The sequence below is a fragment of the Mugil cephalus genome, chromosome 7 (assembly GCF_022458985.1).
Source record: "Mugil cephalus isolate CIBA_MC_2020 chromosome 7, CIBA_Mcephalus_1.1, whole genome shotgun sequence".
Taxonomy (NCBI): domain Eukaryota; kingdom Metazoa; phylum Chordata; class Actinopteri; order Mugiliformes; family Mugilidae; genus Mugil; species Mugil cephalus.
Window position 1 is genome coordinate 23,103,515 of NC_061776.1, and position 18,720 is coordinate 23,122,234.

The 18,720-nt window shown below is 44.4% G+C and overlaps 1 protein-coding gene across 6 annotated transcripts; it reads right to left on the reverse strand.

Annotated features, from left to right (window-relative positions):
* Positions 1-1,219: 1,219 nt before the first annotated feature.
* On the reverse strand, positions 1,220-18,065 carry chd8 (chromodomain helicase DNA binding protein 8). Of its 6 annotated transcripts, none has more exons than XM_047588541.1 (40): positions 17,971-18,065; positions 16,113-16,909; positions 15,873-16,028; positions 15,358-15,681; positions 14,444-14,557; positions 13,855-14,357; positions 13,621-13,732; positions 12,863-13,069; positions 12,615-12,683; positions 12,451-12,506; positions 12,229-12,346; positions 12,036-12,119; positions 11,790-11,927; positions 11,088-11,209; positions 10,709-10,952; positions 10,448-10,624; positions 9,988-10,131; positions 9,478-9,576; positions 9,118-9,277; positions 8,447-8,657; positions 8,126-8,321; positions 7,777-7,947; positions 7,355-7,645; positions 7,016-7,236; positions 6,729-6,931; positions 6,462-6,618; positions 6,295-6,384; positions 6,080-6,183; positions 5,824-5,947; positions 5,592-5,670; positions 5,216-5,481; positions 4,805-5,037; positions 3,996-4,643; positions 3,803-3,909; positions 3,465-3,686; positions 3,180-3,275; positions 2,977-3,087; positions 2,765-2,866; positions 2,573-2,677; positions 1,220-2,342 (listed from the first exon to the last, which is right to left on the reverse strand). In XM_047588541.1, exons 2-40 carry the CDS (start codon positions 16,806-16,808, stop codon positions 1,971-1,973), a joined length of 7,632 nt encoding a protein of 2,543 aa, XP_047444497.1. In that variant the 5' UTR covers positions 16,809-16,909; positions 17,971-18,065; the 3' UTR covers positions 1,220-1,970. The 6 variants fall into 6 exon arrangements, with proteins under 6 accessions (XP_047444497.1, XP_047444496.1, XP_047444494.1 ...); XM_047588540.1 differs by having other exon boundaries at positions 15,873-16,031; XM_047588538.1 differs by having other exon boundaries at positions 3,803-3,906; positions 15,873-16,909.
* Between the last annotated feature and the right edge of the window lie 655 nt (positions 18,066-18,720).

Genomic DNA, 18,720 nt, shown 5'->3' on the forward strand with positions numbered 1-18,720 from the left:
AACAAAACAAACAAAAAAAAAGAACACATTTAAATAATGGAACCAGTTGGATACACATTTTCAGAGGCTAATTGTGTAACATTGTCTAACATGTAATAAAATGTTAGTATTTTGCGTTCAATTACTGTCCGAAAGTCTGGAATCAATATTAAATGCTGGGTTTCCTTCCATTTGAGATGGTTTGTCAGACATTTACTGTATCTGTATTCAGTTAGTTTGTGTGTCTTCTTCAGAAAGTGAAAGCAGCTCATTCAAGTTGGAGTCATGCTAGTTCACCATGCCTCCACTGTGTTTTATCATAAACTGTTCCAGACTTTCAAACCTTTACTTTTCTCTTCCCATCATGGAATCATGTTTTTTTTTAACTCTCTCCTCTCCATAACCCAGTGTATGTAAAGTCTCTCTTTGTGTAAGTCTGGATAACAACTTGCCTACCTACTGAAGTCTTCACTTCTGTCTGATGATCCTGTAATCACCCTGTATCTTCCGTGGACATCTAGCCTGTTTTATGTTGCCGAGCTCACTGTTGTGATCTTTTTATCCCAGAATATACCAAAGTGTTTATTTGGTCAATCCTAATACCAAATTCCTGTTTAGTTTTTGCATCTTAAGGATGGCCAGATTCACTCATTTGAACATGCTGTGAATTCACAGAAAAAGTTTCTGAATGCAAATGCACAAGCAACTCGAATTTTTACCAGCTCAGTGAAGAAGGCATATTGAAGGAATATCCCACACCTGAATGCATGAAACTGTATTTTTTCTTTTTGGTCAATTGTCCAGTTACCTTTAGTCCCTTGTATTATGAGCTCAGTTTCCTGTATGTGGCTAGTCCCCAACTAAAGCCTTTTAAGATGATGTTCATTATATAAGAGTAACTAGAATTCAAGTGTCAAAAGATAAATTTTTGCCAATGTAGTGGGATTACAATTAAAGGTTTTAAGCTTATTGCATATCAGTTGCTGTACTGTGCATTGTTATTTTCACACATTTTGAGAACTTGATATATTAAAAAGCAAGTACTGCAATAGACGGTAGTTTTGATTATAGCTTAATAACTGAACACGAGTCCTTTACAAATGAGAATTTAAGTCTGTGTGCGTTATAATCTGCTGTAATACGCTAATAAACGGTTCAGAAACAGACATTAGTCTGATTTACAAACACTAAACCTCCTTGTTGCTTCTGGTAGATGGAAATCACAATAATACACACAAAGTAGCTTTCACTGTAGATTGCTGTTATTCATATCACAGATAGTCAGATCATAAAACAAGAATAGTAACTCATTGCTGCATCTTTGCACCATAGTACACAATTGACCAGCTCTACATAGTACAATACACCCATCCTCGAACCACTGCTTCAGTAACTAATATGCCACTTTCCCCCTCCCTCTCCCCCCACCCATCCTATAGAGTGAAAACACTAACAGTACATCCACATACTGGATCCCCTTTTAGTTCACAGGCTCGTCTGGACAGAGGATACGACCAAACGAGGTCAGGAGGATTGTGGGATCTGGCTCTGCTGAGTATACATGTCCAGTTTCATGTAGCGCTGGAGGACGCTTTGAGGTTCTTAGATAAGAAAAGTATCTGTACAGCAGGGGTCCCCTTTTGGTCACGGCTGGGAATGTGATGGAAATTCATAGGTTTGGAGGAAGAGGAGAATGATGAGTTGACAAATAAGAAAGCTCAGCTTTTTGCAACTTTGTCAGAGGTTAGAGAGGAAGATCGAGGAGAGAAAGATGGGTCTCAACTGATGATGGGAAAACAAAACAAAACTGATGGGTGCAAACCTGCTCCTTAAGTGAAAAACATTCCTATATAAAATAAAAGAATAAAAGTAGCAACAACAAAAACACATTCATCCATAATTTGATACATAACAGTAAAAATAAATGAGGAATACCATGATTCAATTTTGAGAAGGGGACTAAGTCAGTGTGTTTGGGAAGAGGGGTTGAGTCAATCCTCTGAGCTTGATGAGGAGTCTGAGTCCTTCTGTGCTATGATGACATCGTCCAATAGCGCCTCTTGATCCGAGCTGTCATAGTCACCTTGGGAAAGGCTGTCACCGCCTTCCATTTTAACGTCAAAGTCCGGCGTGGTGAGGAAGTGATGGGAGGTCTCCAGGTCCTCCTCATCCATCATGTAGGCTCCATCTGACACCAGAGTCTCCTCTTCTACCCCGTCTATGTTGGGGTCTTCGGGGATGGGCTCTGGAGTGTGGTGGTGATGGTGGTGGTGGTGGTGATGATGGTGGCGGCGTCGGCTTTTCTTGGGGATCTCTGAGTGCTCGGTCAGCAGTCGATGGAAGAGGGTCTCGGGCAGAAATCCCTACAAGAAAAACAAACACGTTTATTGTAATCATCATCGAATGATACAAGTAATTAGTAAGAATCATTATGGAAAAGACTGAAATATGTTTGGTCACATGGAAAACATAATGCACTGTGCATCTTATGGCCTTTATGGTCAAATTTCACTGAATGTAATTCAGTTGGATTTCTGCTAAACACAGGAGAAAGAATATAATGCAATAGTGTAATATAATATCTTATACATACAGAGTTCCGAACTGTTTCGGACCATTCAGGTGCTACAGCATTATCAGGATTCTCCTCCAGATATTCCCTCAGGTCTTGGAGCATCGGGCAGAAAGCAGCTCCAACCTACAGAGAAGGGTTTAGATGTTTGTTAGCAAGACGAAGCACATAGACGCTGATTCCAAACTGAAGTTATGTGTAAGTAAGTATCACCTTCTTTCCTGTCCTCATGTTAATGAGTTTGACTTTCTCACTGCCTGTCAGGGCTTTATCTGCCCTCCTCCTCCTCTTCCTCTTGCTCCTGTTCACAAGAAGCTGAAGAAACAACACAAATGACGTGAGAAAGCAGAAACATAGTCCAGTCTTACCAGAGCCTTGTTAACGTATCCAAGACCATTCGTTAAGCATCACAGTCATGAATTTACCTCCAGCATATCTCCTTCTACCTCATAATCTGGGTTCTCCTTGAGCCACGTGGGTGGATCCCTGCGTCGTGGAGTACGTTCCAAAGGATCCAGACCATCTAGGTCCGACAGCTAAATGAGAGGAATTGAAATCAGTGAACGAAATCCAATCCAGTGTTTTTGTTGCATCAAACCCCGTTTGTCTCGTAGAGGTAAACCTGTACCTCTTGGTCCTTGCGTTTCTTGCGGCTGCTGCTCTCTCCCCCTGACCCATTGGGCATCAGAGCCTGCTTAGAGAAAGTCAGCTTCAGGCCCTCCTCCTAGTGGAGAGAGACAGAGTTCCCCCCAGTTCAGACGCAAGTACGGTACACATGCAAGATGATTTCAAACACTAAATGAAATTTTAACAGACTTTGCACAAAGAGCTGATTTTATTAGCCAACATTAACGATAAAATGCAAGTTTTTGCATATTTAAATTAGCCAATGTGTCAAACTATGTATTCTCACCTTGAGAAGTTTTACAGTAAACTCTCCATCTTCTCCCTCGGCCCCGGGGGCACCAGACGTGTTGATGGATTTACGGATCAACCTTGTGTAAGCCATCTCATCCCCCACCAGCTCTGATATCGGGTTGAGCTGAGCCTCAGACACGTAACGTCGACCTGAGGGCCACTGACCAGACAGCACCAGCGTACACAAATTATCCAAGCGGTTGATCAACACGCGGTCCTAGGACACAGAAGTAGCCACATGAATCAATCAGCACAACAAAAACAACCTGACTGCAGCATAGAGTCCAGACATAATACATTATGTATATGTATATATATGTATATGTGAATTACCTTGGGCCAGTCAACTCTAAGAGGATCAGGAGGAGGAATGCCATCCTGGGACGGTGTCATGGACAGTAAACTGTTGTCTTCATCTACATCACACACCTTCATGGCTGCTAAGTAGGGAAAAAGGTAAATGAATACATTTTGATCTTTTATTTTGCAGTATTGAGTCTTTTTCCTCTGTAACAAAACATCTTACCTCTATCTACCTCCTCCTCACTCTCTCCACTTTCATCACTGCTGCCTGATCGGTCCGAGGATGATGAGCCTGAATCTGAATCCGAATCCGAATCAGACCCTCCCTCCTTCCTGACACTTTTTTCTCCCTTCACCTTGCTCCTCTTGAAACTCCAGCTCTGACTTTGCACTTTGCCGTCATGGTGAGTCAAGGGAGTGCTCTGCAGGTCAGCGCAGATTTCTCCTCCAAGCAACCGAGCACTGTCATCAGCTCCGTCCTCCTTCAGTCCAGACAGGTCCTCTTCTGTTTTTAGCTGGCCAAGTGTCATGATGGGCGGTGCCTGCGGTGGTGGCGGAGGCGGTGGGGCCTGCTGGTTCTGGATGAATTCTTCGCGTGTCTGACTGAAAGTGAACTGCGGGTCTGGGAAGATGGAGAGCTCAGTGCGGCTGACGCCATGCAGCGATGCACCCAGCATTAGCTGATGATCGTGATCTGGTATGCTCCACCAAGCAGGCAGCTCGGAGCTGGTTGGAGCCAGAGCCAGACGCTCCATCAGGGAAGGATGGGGCAGGACTCGCTCGCGCAAGCGACGCAGGAGGCTGATGCGGTAAAGGGTACGGGAAGCGCGCTCCTCTGTGATGGGAGCCACAGTTGTGAGCGTTGATGGATCTGAGTAAGATGAGAACAAAAGATGTAGCTTGGGTTAAATGGAGCAAACAGATATGTTATATGATTGTGTGTTGGAAAGTGGAAATCTTCACAAAAATTAAACATCCAGTACAGAGCATGCTGCTCAAGGACAGCTTGGTGATGAATTAAACCATATTTACCTTCATCGTGGTTTGGCCTGAGGTGGCAAACCCGTCGGCACATGGAAACAAAGGAGCGGAAGTATCGACTGAGGCTCTCATCAGTTTTTTTATCCAGACGAGCAAAGGTACGGAAACGGGTCCAGTCATGCTCCGGTCCTCCTCCTTCAAGAAGACCAGGCTCCGTTTTTATCTTCTCCACACCAAACGTTGATACCACACGGTAGAAGTCGCATTCTTCCCTACGTGTCCACCTGGAAGAGGAGAGCAGGCGCAGTGAGGAAAGACTGTGTAATCAGCTTGAAAAAACTGAACAAATGTCAGACACAATAAACAAATTTAAGAAAATATTATACGTGACTGTAGCACAGAACTAAAAGTGAAAGACCTGATAACGACTAGAGCCAGTTTCATTTCAACACCAGTGTGTACCTCTGCTGTCGCTCCTGACGAGCGATTTCCTTCAGCTTGGTGGCCTGTTCACACCGCCTGCGTCTGCGGTCGCCCTTCGCCTCGGCTTCAATCTTCAGCTGCTCTTGTCTGTAGCTGCGCTGGTAAGCTGTGATCAGCCGCCGCAACCGTGCCGTCAGCGATGAGCTGGAGGGCCACGCACCACTCTGGCTGGAAAAACTTTCTGTCACCACTGGCCCCGCTTTGTCTTCCACAGAGATCTCATCATCAACATTCATGGAATCAGCCTGCAGGACAAAGCCAAGGAAGACATTTATTAGAACTACAAGAATTTATCACCATGCAAATTGATTAGTCCCGTTACAACCACTTGTGATGTGATGCCTCAGACTCGTACCTCCTCGAAAAGATCTTTGGCGTGTCTTGAACTCTGGGGTTTGAACTCAGGGTCTTCTGAGTATTTATCATAGTCAGCGCTGCACAAAACAAGCACCATCAAGCAAGAAAGGGTTGAGACGTGTTCAGTAAAGGCGCATCACTTTCCAATACGTTTCATGATTTTAATTTGATCTGCTATAAATCTTTTGGCAGTCAAGTTTTGATTGGCCCCATTAGTCAACTTTACTCACTCGTCCCCAAGCTCAGCATCACCAGTGTGTTGCTCGGCATCAATGGCCTTGTCATCAGGACGACCAGCTCTCTCCAGGAAAGAGAGGCAGGGATCAGCACGCATGGTGGTGTACATCTCATAACCTGATAACAAAAAATAAAATCATGGCAGTTTCAAATCGGAGGAGTACAATACAACCACCACAGAGCAAGAAAGAAGCCCAGATTTCAGACTTTTCTATTATGAACCCTCTATATAGGGACATCTGAATTTACCATGTTTGAATACACCAGCAAGCAGTGAGCGGTCTGCTTCAGAATCCCACCATCCTGCAGGCACTTCTTGCTGCTCCAGCTCAGGCATCCAGATTTCAACATCCCTAAGAAGAAAATGTATGGCACAATGTCTTTTAGTGTACAACAGTGAACTATAGTAATTGAGAGTGTTTGTGTATGTGTACTTGGCTACGTGTAGTAGGAGTATTAAATACCTGATATTTGCCCCCTTCAGGACAGAATCTGCATGTTCACCAATCACCTCCTGTTTCAGGTAGTAGAGCATACGAACCCTCAGCAACACCCTGAAAAGAGAGGGGGGGGTTAATGTTTGATAATGAATGACAGTGGATACACAGGTAAACACATGGACTTCACTAACTTGTTGCACTGGTGCTTGAGGTGTTTGCGGTAGCTGTCATCAAGCAGCAGAGTGTCGGGGTTGTACTTGCGAATCCACTCCACCTTCTGAACATCAAAAGTACTCTGGGCCTTTACCCTCTTACCCTTCCTGCCTCTTGGAACAGGGATGGACAGGCCTAGGCAAAAGACATGATATGGTAAATATACATTTGTGTCATATTTCAACAGATTTATTTTAGTCTGAGAAAGGTGATGTGTGCGTGTGAATCCGTGTGCTGTTCCTTACCTGAGTGGTTTAGTAGTGTTTGGGGTTCACGGCCGTTCTCTGGCGGCGTAATGAGCTCCCAGATGAAACTCTTGATGTTCTCATCTCCTCGATAGTGCAGCAAACAGAAGACCAGGATAACACGGCAGATGGTCTCCACGTCACGCTCACTCAGACGCCGCTTACATCTGGCATGCGACAAGATGTCTCTCCAGCGACCCCAACTAAAGAGGACAAAAACAGGTCAGGGGGTTAACACAAGACAACATCAAACAAAAGAAACTATATGGGAAATGTGTTCTTCATACCCATAGACAAGCAGGTGTTTCTCCACCCGGAAGCAGTCTGTGCGTCCATAACCTCCTCCGCTATGGCGGTCAGCGCGTCGAGACGCACGCGACTGTCTCGAATTGGCAGGTGGATACTCGTCATCACTGTCTAGATCAGAGAGGTCTCCACCCTCTCCTCGTAAGGTGGAGTACTGACGGGTCTGCTTCCGGACTCTTGGCGTGTCAATCACAAGAGTGTTCTGTGGGAGAAGAGAAACAGTCAGTTGGAGATTCCTTAGTTCAACTTATAAACCTATACCTTTACAGATATATACAAAATCAACAGTATTTAATAGTTCATTGAGTTTAAAGTTTCACCTTCCGATTGATAGAATCCATGTCTATGTCAGCTTTTTTGGCCCACTTCTCCCAGAACTCAGGGTCATCAAGAGCGATGTCATTGCGGTTCTCAGAGGCCACAAAGCTGGCTTTGGAGAACGTGGAACCCTTGCCCTCACTCTCGATGGTGATGGTAGTGGCTCTTCGCTGAAGGATCTGATCGATATCCTCCTCACAGAAGCGACTGCCCTCATCATTCTCATCCATGATGGCAGCGTAGGCTCCCTTCCTTAGTAGATCCTCTATCTCCTTCTTGGAGAACTGCTGGATCTGTGACACACAAACACAGTTATACACATGATCCAGACTGAGATAAAGAAGCAAATTTTGAAAAATGCCATGTTAAACAGATGACCTGTCAAACAATGATGTGCAAGTTAATGGCCGACAGGCTCTCTTACCCCGTTGACGTTGCTTTCTTTGTTGCCACTCATGCTTTGAAGGACAGCACGGTCCAGGCCGAGCTTCAGACTGGCTTTATCTAGCATTTCCCTCTCATAGGAATTCCTAGTGATGAGACGGTAGACCTTAACCGCCTTGGATTGGCCAATACGATGGCATCGTGCTTGGGCCTGGAATAAGGATAAAAGATGGATTAAAGAAAGAGGTCCAAGCCAGCTGTATACATCAAAATGATAAGAATAATAGCATAGCAACTGTAAACAAAGAAATAAAAGGCAGAGGCGGTTTGTTGTTCATACCGCCTCATTCAACTAACTGAACACAAGACAACACACTAAACTCTTGTACCTGCAGGTCATTTTGAGGGTTCCAGTCAGAGTCAAATATAACACAGGTGTCAGCAGCAGTGAGGTTGATACCCAGGCCACCAGCACGGGTACACAGCAGGAAGACGAAGCGGTCTGAGTCAGGCTTGCTGAAGCGATCGATGGCAGCCTGACGTAAGTTCCCACGCACTCTGCCATCAATTCGTTCATAAAGGTATCTGCAAAACAAAAAAAAAAAAAAAAAAAGGTTACATTAACTTTTGGTATTCTGAAGACATTAAACATTTTTGTTAAGTGTTTAGTCATCAGATACACTTGCTGAATACAAAGATGAAAGTCCTACCTTTTGTTGATGAGGTAGTCCTCCAAAATATCTAAGCAGCGCACCATCTGGGAGAAGATGAGCACTTTGTGGCCACCAGCCTTCAGGCGAGGCAGCAGCTTGTCCAGTAGCACCAGCTTGCCGGCCGAGCGAATAAGGGCCTGCAAATGGAAGTCAGGGGCCATGGGGTCATACACCTCTCGTAACTCCGCTACGATCTTCTCCTCTGCACCTGAAGACGAAAGAGAGGCATAATGTCACCAAATAAATACAGTAAATCTAATACTGCGCCATTCTTGTATTTCAGCCAAGTGAAACATTCATAATTGGAATTCCCAATGAAATTATTAAAATATGGGGACAACATGATGCAATTAAGAGTAATTAGTTCTGGAAGCAGGTGTACAGTCGCACATTTCCAGAAAGGAAGTGGTTAAATGACATGTATGATATTATTTTACTATATCCCTGTCACAAGACTGTGGCTCATTTAAATGAATCAACACTTAATTCAGACAGGTTCAGTGCACAGCTGTTTATCTGAGCTACAATACTAAAACTCTACTTTAAAACTGTTGACACTAAAACTCAAATCTAAATTTCTACTCTTTCTGGGCCTAGTAAAGTATGGGGGGAAAAAATGATCTCTGGATTAGAAAAAATTGACATGAGTTGAAATTGTCATGCAATACCATTGATGAGGTAGGGGTGGTTGCAGCACTTGCGGAGCTCCATCATAGTATTGAGCAGGTTGGGGACATTGCTGTTACTGTTTGCCCCTAAGCTGAGGAAACTGAAGTTCCTCTCCAGGATGGCCCGGTAGTACTTCTTCTGGACATCCGTCAACTCAACCTGAGGGGAGCGTCATTCAGATTTGCATTTAATTCACTCTAATCTTACAGCACAGACCATTGCATTATTCATGGAGTTGTGACTGAAAAAAAACGTCTCGTGATAATCTCTTTGTTATAAGAGAGTCATTTAGTTTTCTTCTGATTAGTTATCATATTCACATCCTATGCATGTGATCTCAGATCACTGGTAGAACTAACCTCAATGATGGTCTCCTGTTTGGGTGCCAGGTTCTTCTCAACATCCTCCTTGAGCCTTCGTAACATCATGGGTTTCAAGATTGCCTGTAACTTTTGGACCTAAGAGACGGAAACAAAGCACTCACTCAGTATGGAAAATGATGTGATACAACAGAGATGCTCTTCCACTGTAGCCGATTTCCGGTTAATCAAGTAGTCAGAAGGTAAATTCATCGCTTTGTAAAACACATTTGTTGGTGCATTGCCTCCTGCTTTACTGCCATCTACTGGGCTGGAGTGAAGCAGGTTGTGCTACAGTTGTTTGTCTATATATCAACGGATTAATTTGCCTAATCTAATGTCTAGGGCACAGTGGGAACAGAGAACGAACAGAACGAGGAGTCCCTGGGACTAAATGGTCTTGGCAATTTTGTGAAAGCTTGGCTTTGACCCAAAGATAGAGAGCAAATGAACAGGTAGATGCGAGTTTGTAAATTTGAGTGTCATTACCAACATGGGTATGTTTCACACCTGTTCCTCTGTTTTGAGATCTCCAAAGTCTCTGAGAAATTCAGTTTCAGAGGGGAACTGAGTTGGCTCCAGAAAATGCAGCAGACTGAAGAGTTCTTCCACAGTGTTCTGAAGGGGAGTGCCGGTCAACAACACTTTGTGTTCCTGGGAGAGCACAGGTGAATAGGTAGAGACAGAAGAAGAGGTAAAGTGGTGGACAGGATGAAAAACAAACAGATGGGAAACAAAGCACAAGATCCAGGAGAACCAGTTAATAAAAAAGGAGACAGGAAAACACAATAGACAAGGAAAAGTTAAACATATTTTAAAAGCGATTTTGTGTATGTCAATCTAAATAAAAACACAATTTTAAAAGACAAAGTGTGTGCATGACTAAATTGTAACCTTTCAATTCCAAAACTCTCCATTTAATTTATAAGCTCACTTAGGATATAAGCAACATTAGCTGTGGTCCACTCACCAGGTCCAGCATCTTCAAACTGTCCAACAGCTTGCAATTGCGATTTTTGAGGCGATGAGCCTCATCAATGACCACACAACGCCAGGAAATCTCCCTCAGTTCTGGGCAGTCGGACAACACCATCTCAAATGTTGTGATGAGGGCATCAAATTTGTAGGCACCTGGGATCAAATGATCCTGTACACAGAACAATAATTAATTCATTCATTTTCTTTTAACATCAGTGAAGTTAATCAACGAAATGCAAAACCCTAACCGCACCTTGCCATCTTTGCAGTACATCTCATACTGCTGGATCATCTGTCTGCTGGCCAGGCTGCCGTGGTAGACGATGGCATTCATGTCAGTCCATGTGGAGAACTCTCTCTCCCAGTTGGTTATGGTGGACAGAGGAGCAATGACCAAGAAGGGGCCCTGGATACCGGCAGAATATATCTCAGACAGCAGTGCGATGGACTGGATGGTCTTTCCCAGACCCATCTCATCTGCCAGGATACAGTTCTGCCTGGAAAACAAGAAACATGTGCATGCTTAGGCCCTGAGAGAAACGGTGCTTCAATCACTTTGTTCCTTAATGTTTTGTTTGATGGAGAGTATTAAGCCTTTCCTGGTTAATCTCACGAGTGTGTATGATAAATACCTGTTGTACCAGTTGAAGAGTAGCCAGTTGACTCCTTCCAGTTGATACTCTCTTAGGATATTACCATTCTTGTACTCTCTGGTCTCCTCCAACTTCTTCCATGAACTAGCTTGTGGACGTGTCTGAAGATGGGGACAAGAAATTAATTAAGATTCTTATGCGGTTCCTGACATAAATAACTACGTACATGTATTTACATAAAGTCCCAGTGAGTTGAACCTTGCATGAAGCTGAATCTTTCACAACATTTCCAGTTTGTGCCGCTGTGCTAGTACAGCATGTTTTTCAAGGTTCAATTCACAATTAATGGCAACTTTCTGAAACTACAGTATTTGTCTGAATTTGTCAAGAGGGGAGGCCTCATCACATCTTTGTCAGTACTGAATGACCCGAGGTGATCGACTGGTGGATCATTGTGTACAGTTCACTAAAACAACATTGAGACACAAGGCTACAGCAGAGATGATGACAATATTAGATGTCAACAGTGGATTGCTATATTGTGTTTTAAAGGCAACTTCATTTAGTTTTTAGTGCGGAAGTTTTAAAGAAACAGAAACGGGCAACTATTTTATCAACATTTTTGTTCAAATTAGTTCCATTTCCTTTTTACTGATCCACCAGGTTATGTATGGGCCAACTCAGAGAATGCAGAAAAACATCATTAGACATGTTCCTCGTAATTTTGATTCAGCTGCTCACCGTTCTCTTCAGGCGAGGTTGTCGGTTTTGGATTTTGCCAAATTCTTCAACCTTTCCTTCATCCACATCCTCCTTCAGTTCCCAAGTGGCATCTTCATATGGCAGAGAGCACCACTTCACTAAGTAGTAGATGACAGGCTAGAGGGGATGACAGCAAGAATAGGATTTAACTACTGCAAAAGAGAAAAATCTAGATTTAATCAATCTGAGGTTACATTGATTTCTTTACACAGTGTTATTTCTCACCTCCCCATTGTCCTTGTCTATGCTGTGGGAAACATCCAGGATCCTGTCCACCTCCACGTAGTCTGGGTTAAAAGGTTCCTCCTCCTGAAAAGAACAACCGTGTTGGGGACAGCAGAGATGCAAATGAAGTTGTAGTGCAACCAGTCGAGCTACACACCAAAATAAGAGGTTTCAGCATGTGCCTCCCACTCACCTCATGGAACAAGTGCCTCATCTGTGCGTGCTTGGTCTTGAACCTCTTGATCTTTTGATGGATCCTCTTATCTTTCTCCAGCTGCTCCATACTGGCCCACTCACAGTGTAAGTATGAACTGAAAACAAGGGAGTGCAATTGTACTCATTTTACTGACTCACTCAAGAAAAAAAATGTTTAGTACTAAGGCCATAGCTGTTCATTGACATAGCAGGGACTTACTAGTTCTTGTATTTTACAAAGAATTCCTCCACATTGATATACTGGCCTGGAGTCACCTTGAAGAGAGACCAGATTTTAAGGTGTGCTATACAACTATTAAAAGAATTTAACTATGTTAAGTACTGTAAGTATTATAACTGCAAAATGCAAATAAATGAACATACTTCCTTCTTGGTTAATCTCAACGATAGTATTTTGTCTACGATGGCTGCATCTTCCTCGCTTGGGTTTTCCTGTGAAACATACATGCAAATTTAACAACACAAACTGCTACACAACTCAAACTTGACAGCACCATTCTTAACAACACACTCAAATTAGGTGCAAAATAAACAAATACTACCAACATCCAACTCATCATGGCAATTGTTCATTCAATCTCTCCACAGAAGACATATCATTCAATACTGACCACAAAGAACTGCATGCTGGGTAGTCCATCACCATCCAGTTCAATTTCTTGTTTAAGTTGCGCTGCTGTCCCTCCACTGATGGAGGCCACCGCTGCAGCAGTGGTAGTAACATCCACATCTTCCTGCTCATCCTCATCATCTGTTATCTTGATATCCAGGTCTTCTGTGTACTTCTTCCTCTTCACCACACGGTTAGAGCGCCTCTTCTGGAAAGGAGAGACAGGTGTAAGTTAACCGTGTTGGTATGGGTTACTTTCTGTTGAGGCCATCTCACACAATAAGCACTGCTGTTCTCTGAGCAGCTGAAGCCTGGTGCAGCTAGACATCGTTTTTTTGTGTGATATATTGTCTTATTTGACCTCTTTATGGGGCATGTTATCAAATAACTGGGACGACCCAGCACAGAAATGGATGTGTGTCAAGTGTAAGCAAAAGGGAGTTACTCATTTGCAACTATCCATGTTGTTTCTTCAGGAAAAGATTGCTAATCTAGTTCAGTAGTCTCAATGCTACATTGCCTTTTCTAAACTGTCCCTTTTTTTTTTTATAAAGAAGAACCACATAACTTTATATAGTACAAATGGCAAATGATTAAGACAGTGTTAATGAGCTCTACTGACTTTACTTTGTGAACTCTACAGCGCATACACTGCAACAAAGGAGTGGCTCAAACAAATGACAGCTGCGTTCTCTGGTATTATTGTTATGATTACTGATAAGTTTTTGTATCTTTTATGTGACCGTGTATCATTTGTACCATAATCATGTCCTCGTCCAGTGCAGCAGGTGAGGCGGGGCTCAGCTCCCCATCAGAGTGATCAGAAGATGTGTTTCTCTTTCTTTTCTTTGCTCCCACAAGAGTAATTGTGCTGCGGGAAGGTGAGAGAATAAAGACAGAATGAAGTAGCTGCCAAGCTGCAGGCTACATTTCAAAACATATTTAAATAAGTTAAATTGAATTCATTCCCTCCCTCATACAAATACAGCTTACTTTGTCTTAGTCTTGCTTTTGCTCTTGTTCCCAGCCCCAGCTATTACTGTGCCTCCAGCCACCACAACGGTAGCCCCTGGTGGCTTCACTTTGCCCTTTTTGTCTGCCCCTCCTCCAGTTTTGGGCACTGCTCCTCCGGCTACAGGACTTTTCTTTTTGCTTCCTCCCCCACTGCTTTTTTTCTTCGCAGTGGACACCACTGTAACGGTACCGCCCAATTCTGGGGAGGTCTGTGTGGCTGGTAGTTCGTCCTGGTTCAGGACTCTGGGGAGGTTCTTCTCACCACGTGCTTTAGCTCGGGCTATAGCTTCAGCCACTATACGGTTTGCTTTCTCCTGCTTGCAAAGGATCTCCACTCGTCGCACAGGGGCAGCCTCGCCAGGGGCCTTGGTGATGCGGATGGCCTGGGATGAAGTGGTGGTAGTAGTAGAGGGGCCTGCAGCTGAAGTGTTGAGGACCTTCACCACGGACACTGTGCCACCAGCGGATGAGGCTACGCTTGTCTGGGAGAAAATAAGAGTTATAGGTTTAAGATGTTTCCCTCAGTTTTTGTACAAGAATTGCTATAATGTATAGAAAATAAATCTACCTGCGGCTGTAGAAGCATTTTTATTGGTACTGCAACTCTCTGTCCTCCTTGGCCCTGAGAGATTTGCAACACCTGTGGGCTGCCAGTATTACCAGTTCCTGAAACCAGCTGGTACTGTGAGAGCGAAAGAGAAAAGTCAAGTCACCATGTCATTTGCAAATAATCAAAGTCAGTGAGCGCAACTTCTAACAAGCTAATGCCAGATTAAATGTTGTGATAATTAAGTAATTTAATAAAGACTCACAATGAGTGAAACATTATGTAGCTATTAAAACAACAATGAAGTTCAAAGCACTGATGAACATCAACAGTCACATTGCTGACTATTAATGTAAAATCATCACATATCACATAATGACATTCTTTGTTTGGGGAATCTTATAATATGCATGCTGCTTGCTTTATCTGCATTTTTCTCCAGCATATCACTCATTGTTTCAAAACTAAATACACCAGTGTGCCAGAAAACGGCAGTTAGCAGATCAAAGGTGTGAATCTTCATTACTTTGACTGATCTGTCCGGGTTACACAAAGCAGCTTTTGTGATATTGTCTCGTATTGTAACAGTACATAAAATAATAAATTTGCACATCTGAAACAACCGCTCTAGTCTAACACAAAATGTTAAAATGCTAAAGTATCAGTGAGACAGAAGCACATTTGTCACAGTAGCAGGGTGATTTTGCTGAGCAGCAATATGTCACAAGGGGTCATAATTCATAATTTGAAAGATCTGGGTACTTGGGAATAGTGGAAACCACAAGCAGACAGAAGTACCCAGAATATTTTTTTTTTGACTGTATCAGTACTGTATCACTTTCAAATCAGCATCCATCAGCAGAAAATAATTAGCACTTATTTCCTTAAGTTTTAAACAAGTAGGCACTTTAACCTCTAAAACATCTCATTCCCACCTTAACTCCTCCTTGTTGGTTGGGCTGCTGCTGCACCTGCAGTTGAATTGTGAGGACTTTGGGCTGCCCTCCAGCCTGGCCTGCAGCCCGAGCCTGGGTCAGAGCCGCTAGCTGGCTTCCCTGAAGCACCAGTTTGCCACCAGGGAGCTGACCCAGCACTAGCCTAGCTGGGACCTGGGACTGCTGTTGTTGCCCCCCTTGTGCAGTCTGAACTTGCTGGACTTGTGTGACCTGCTGTTGGGTTGCAACAGCTTGACCTGGTGTGGCTGAGCCAGTCTGGGAGGGCTGCTGAAGGACCAGGGTGATGCGCTTTGGTTCACCACCCTAGAATCGGATACACATAACAATTATAACAGTCAGGAAAAGACTGCTCTACATATAAAGCTTGTGAGATTCAGCAATTACCCTCTTAAGAAACCACATACCCAGTGCGACCTGCTGTGACGCAGCAGGTAGGCTGAGACCTTGTGGTCTGCCTGCAGAGGCAGATGAGGCAGATGCAGAGTGGTGCTTACCTGTGTCTGGGCCTGCATGGCTGGCTGGAGCTGCACCTGGCCCTGTGCCTGGACCTGGATCTGAGTTGTCTGCGGCTGGACTTGGACCTGGCCTTGAGTTATCTGGGTTTGAGCTGGAATCTGCACCTGAACAGGTTGGCCTTGCGTCTGCTGTACCTGCTGGGGCATGGAAGTGAGCAACAACTGTTTGACTGGCCCATTGGGAGACTGCAGCAGCCTTTGCACCCCTGCAGCACCCACCTTGAGTTGAGTCTGTCCTGGGCTCGCCTGATTCAAGACTGTTCCCCCCTGCAGTATGGACATGCCAGGTTTGAGTGGAGTGCCAGACAAGACACGGATGACCTTTCCACTGGTCTGGCCTGTGGCCCCTGACACAGTCTGCAGCACCTGGGCCTGACCCTGCGGACCTTTGAGGATGACAATTTTACCACCAGCCTGCTGCGTGATGGCAGCTAATTGCTGGGGGGTGAGCTGGTGAGTTATTTGCGTGAGCTGCTGCGTGGTGGCGGTGGTGGTAGCCGGTGAGCTAGAAACAGTCAGAGGTGAGCTCAGCAGGACAGTGCTACTAGTGGCCCCACTGGCGTTGCTGACAATGGGTATGGTGGTCTGGGCCTGTATCTGAGGTACAGTGTCAGCAGGGACCGAGGTCACAGTGGGAGCTGCAGCTAAGGAAACAGTCTGAGCATTCGCTACCGGCACCGGCTGCTGTGTGGGGACTTGAACCGAGGCAGGAGCTGCTACAGGAACACTAAGGCCTGTGTTGACTGCGAGCTCGGACGTGGGCTCAGGCTCAGTCGTTGGATCCACCTGGCCCAACGCCAGCTTGAGTGCTTCCTCCACAGGGTCTGAGGAGCCCTGAGTGAAGGAGTCGTCTGGTAGGGCGTCCAGGTTAAACAGGGGTGTGTCCTCAAAGAGGTCCATAATGGGATCTGCCATCTTGCCCACTCCACGCAGGGAGACGGGCACAACGTTAAAAAGACTCCGAGATGGAAGCTTGAGTGTTGTTGTTCACGTCTTCTCCACTTCTAAGTAAACAGCTGGAAGAAGAAAAAAGTGTCAAGTGAAGCCAATCTCCCGACTGTGATATCACTGAATGAAATGCTCAAACCAGTTTCAGACCTGCACCAGACGACAAATTGAAAATTCCTGTGCATCATTCAGGTTAGTACATGGGTGCTGAAGTATAGGAAGAGGAAAGCCTGGCAAGTGTGGCCCTACAAGTCATAAGCAATCTTGTAACCTCTGGTACACGTCCTTTTATTCATTTTTACTCTTATTATAAATTAACTTCATTCCACCGTTTACTAAAAACACAGAATTTGTCCTCGAAAAAGTAATTTCTTTCATCTCTGCAGCCGTGACAGAAATCATCTACTTCACTCCGTGAGTTAAGAGAATCAAGAAGCTACTTTAACAGGTTTAAAGTTTCAAAACATGTCTAAATTACATATAACACGGGGAAAAAGTAGAGAATCTGTCGTAATGAAATAAATATATAGTATCTGACTGTATCAAACCAACTCGTGCCACAGTGTCGAGAAATGCTACCAAAGTGCCGAGTTGGCCGCAGATTAGAACCACATTAGGCACTTTCAATAGTAATGTACACAGATAAAGTAGTCGGAAAACATTTGGTGAATGAAAAGAGTTGTCTGTGGAGTCAAATGTGGAGGGTAGTGATGCTCGAGCGCCAGGATGCTGTCCTCTCTGGTCGTATTGCAGTCTTTCTCACAAAACCGTCGGCTAGCATTAGCTTGCACCGCGACCAAAATGTGCCTATTACAAAATCGTGTGTGGAGCCGAAGCCCTGTCCAGGTTCATAAACACGACGGATTTTGTGTTTGTGGCCTTTAGTTCGTTTCTCACTCATTTACTATCAGTCATTCAGTCTGCCGGACTCCTTCAATCTCATCAACAAACCGGACCAAACCAAAGCAACGTGCCACAATAACCATTGCCCGTCAACGTTCAGACACAGGTTAGGCCGCAATACTGTTTCGGTTGGCCTGCGTCTATTTTTCGGCAAAAATACATGAAAATAACCATCATAGCCACTGCTCCAACTCTCACAGTAATAATTTCGGGGTGCTAAATTTACCTTTGCATCGACACACATGGCTTTCTCCGTCTCACAACACTGTACGATTACAGGAAACGGCCAGGGGAGAGCAGGAACTAACCTTCTCGCCAGAGAGAGCGTAGAAAGCGTGAACCTCCGATGAAATCAAACTGTGATTGGTCCGTGTCCTCTCCAGCCGGCAGGATGCAGCGCTCCTATTGGCTAATCCGACCATCCGTCATACGCGACGCCGCTTCTGGGCGGGACGACATTCATAGTTAGGTTGAGAGGACAATAAATGCGGCCTAGCTGGAATCATTATACTCGGTGGTCTTCGGCGTTGCCGTTTTGCCGCCCTGGATGCTCGCTTTAGAAAGCACGGGGCTTTTAGAGCTGACTGGTGGAAAATAGACGGCGTTTCAAACATCTCAAAACCTTAATGAACGACACTCCCATCCAACCTGTTTGTGAACGACACACCATCAGCTTAGCGTTTTATTACACTGGCCACGGTTCAGGAGTCAGACAACAATAAATGAATGGAAACCTGTTGTTTTATTAGTCTGTTACTTTCTGGGAGTATACATCCAGGCCACGTGAACACACCTGAGACTTTTTGATTATTAGTAGCATACCCGAGACATTGATAACTGGACATCAAATGTGATGGTCTGTTTTTAATGAACGATTCAGGTCCGTGAAGTTGGAGTTTGGTGCCCTCCGGTGGACAGACATTTAAGTGTGATTGTTTGAATGCATTGAATGTCTGGAGATCTTAGAATAGATTTG

What these genes read in the sequence shown, in the direction of transcription:
- chd8 (XM_047588536.1), bottom strand. Translation starts at nt 16,808, where the DNA reads ATGGCAGATCCCATTATGGACCTCTTTGAGGACACACCCCTGTTTAAC. An exon ending in ATCTCAAAACAGAGGAACAG is followed by an intron (nt 9,577 to 9,987) that starts GTGTGAAACATA and finishes TCCGTCTCTTAG; the next exon opens with GTCCAAAAGTTACAGGCAAT. An exon ending in GACTACCTCATCAACAAAAG is followed by an intron (nt 8,322 to 8,446) that starts GTAGGACTTTCA and finishes TTTGTTTTGCAG; the next exon opens with ATACCTTTATGAACGAATTG.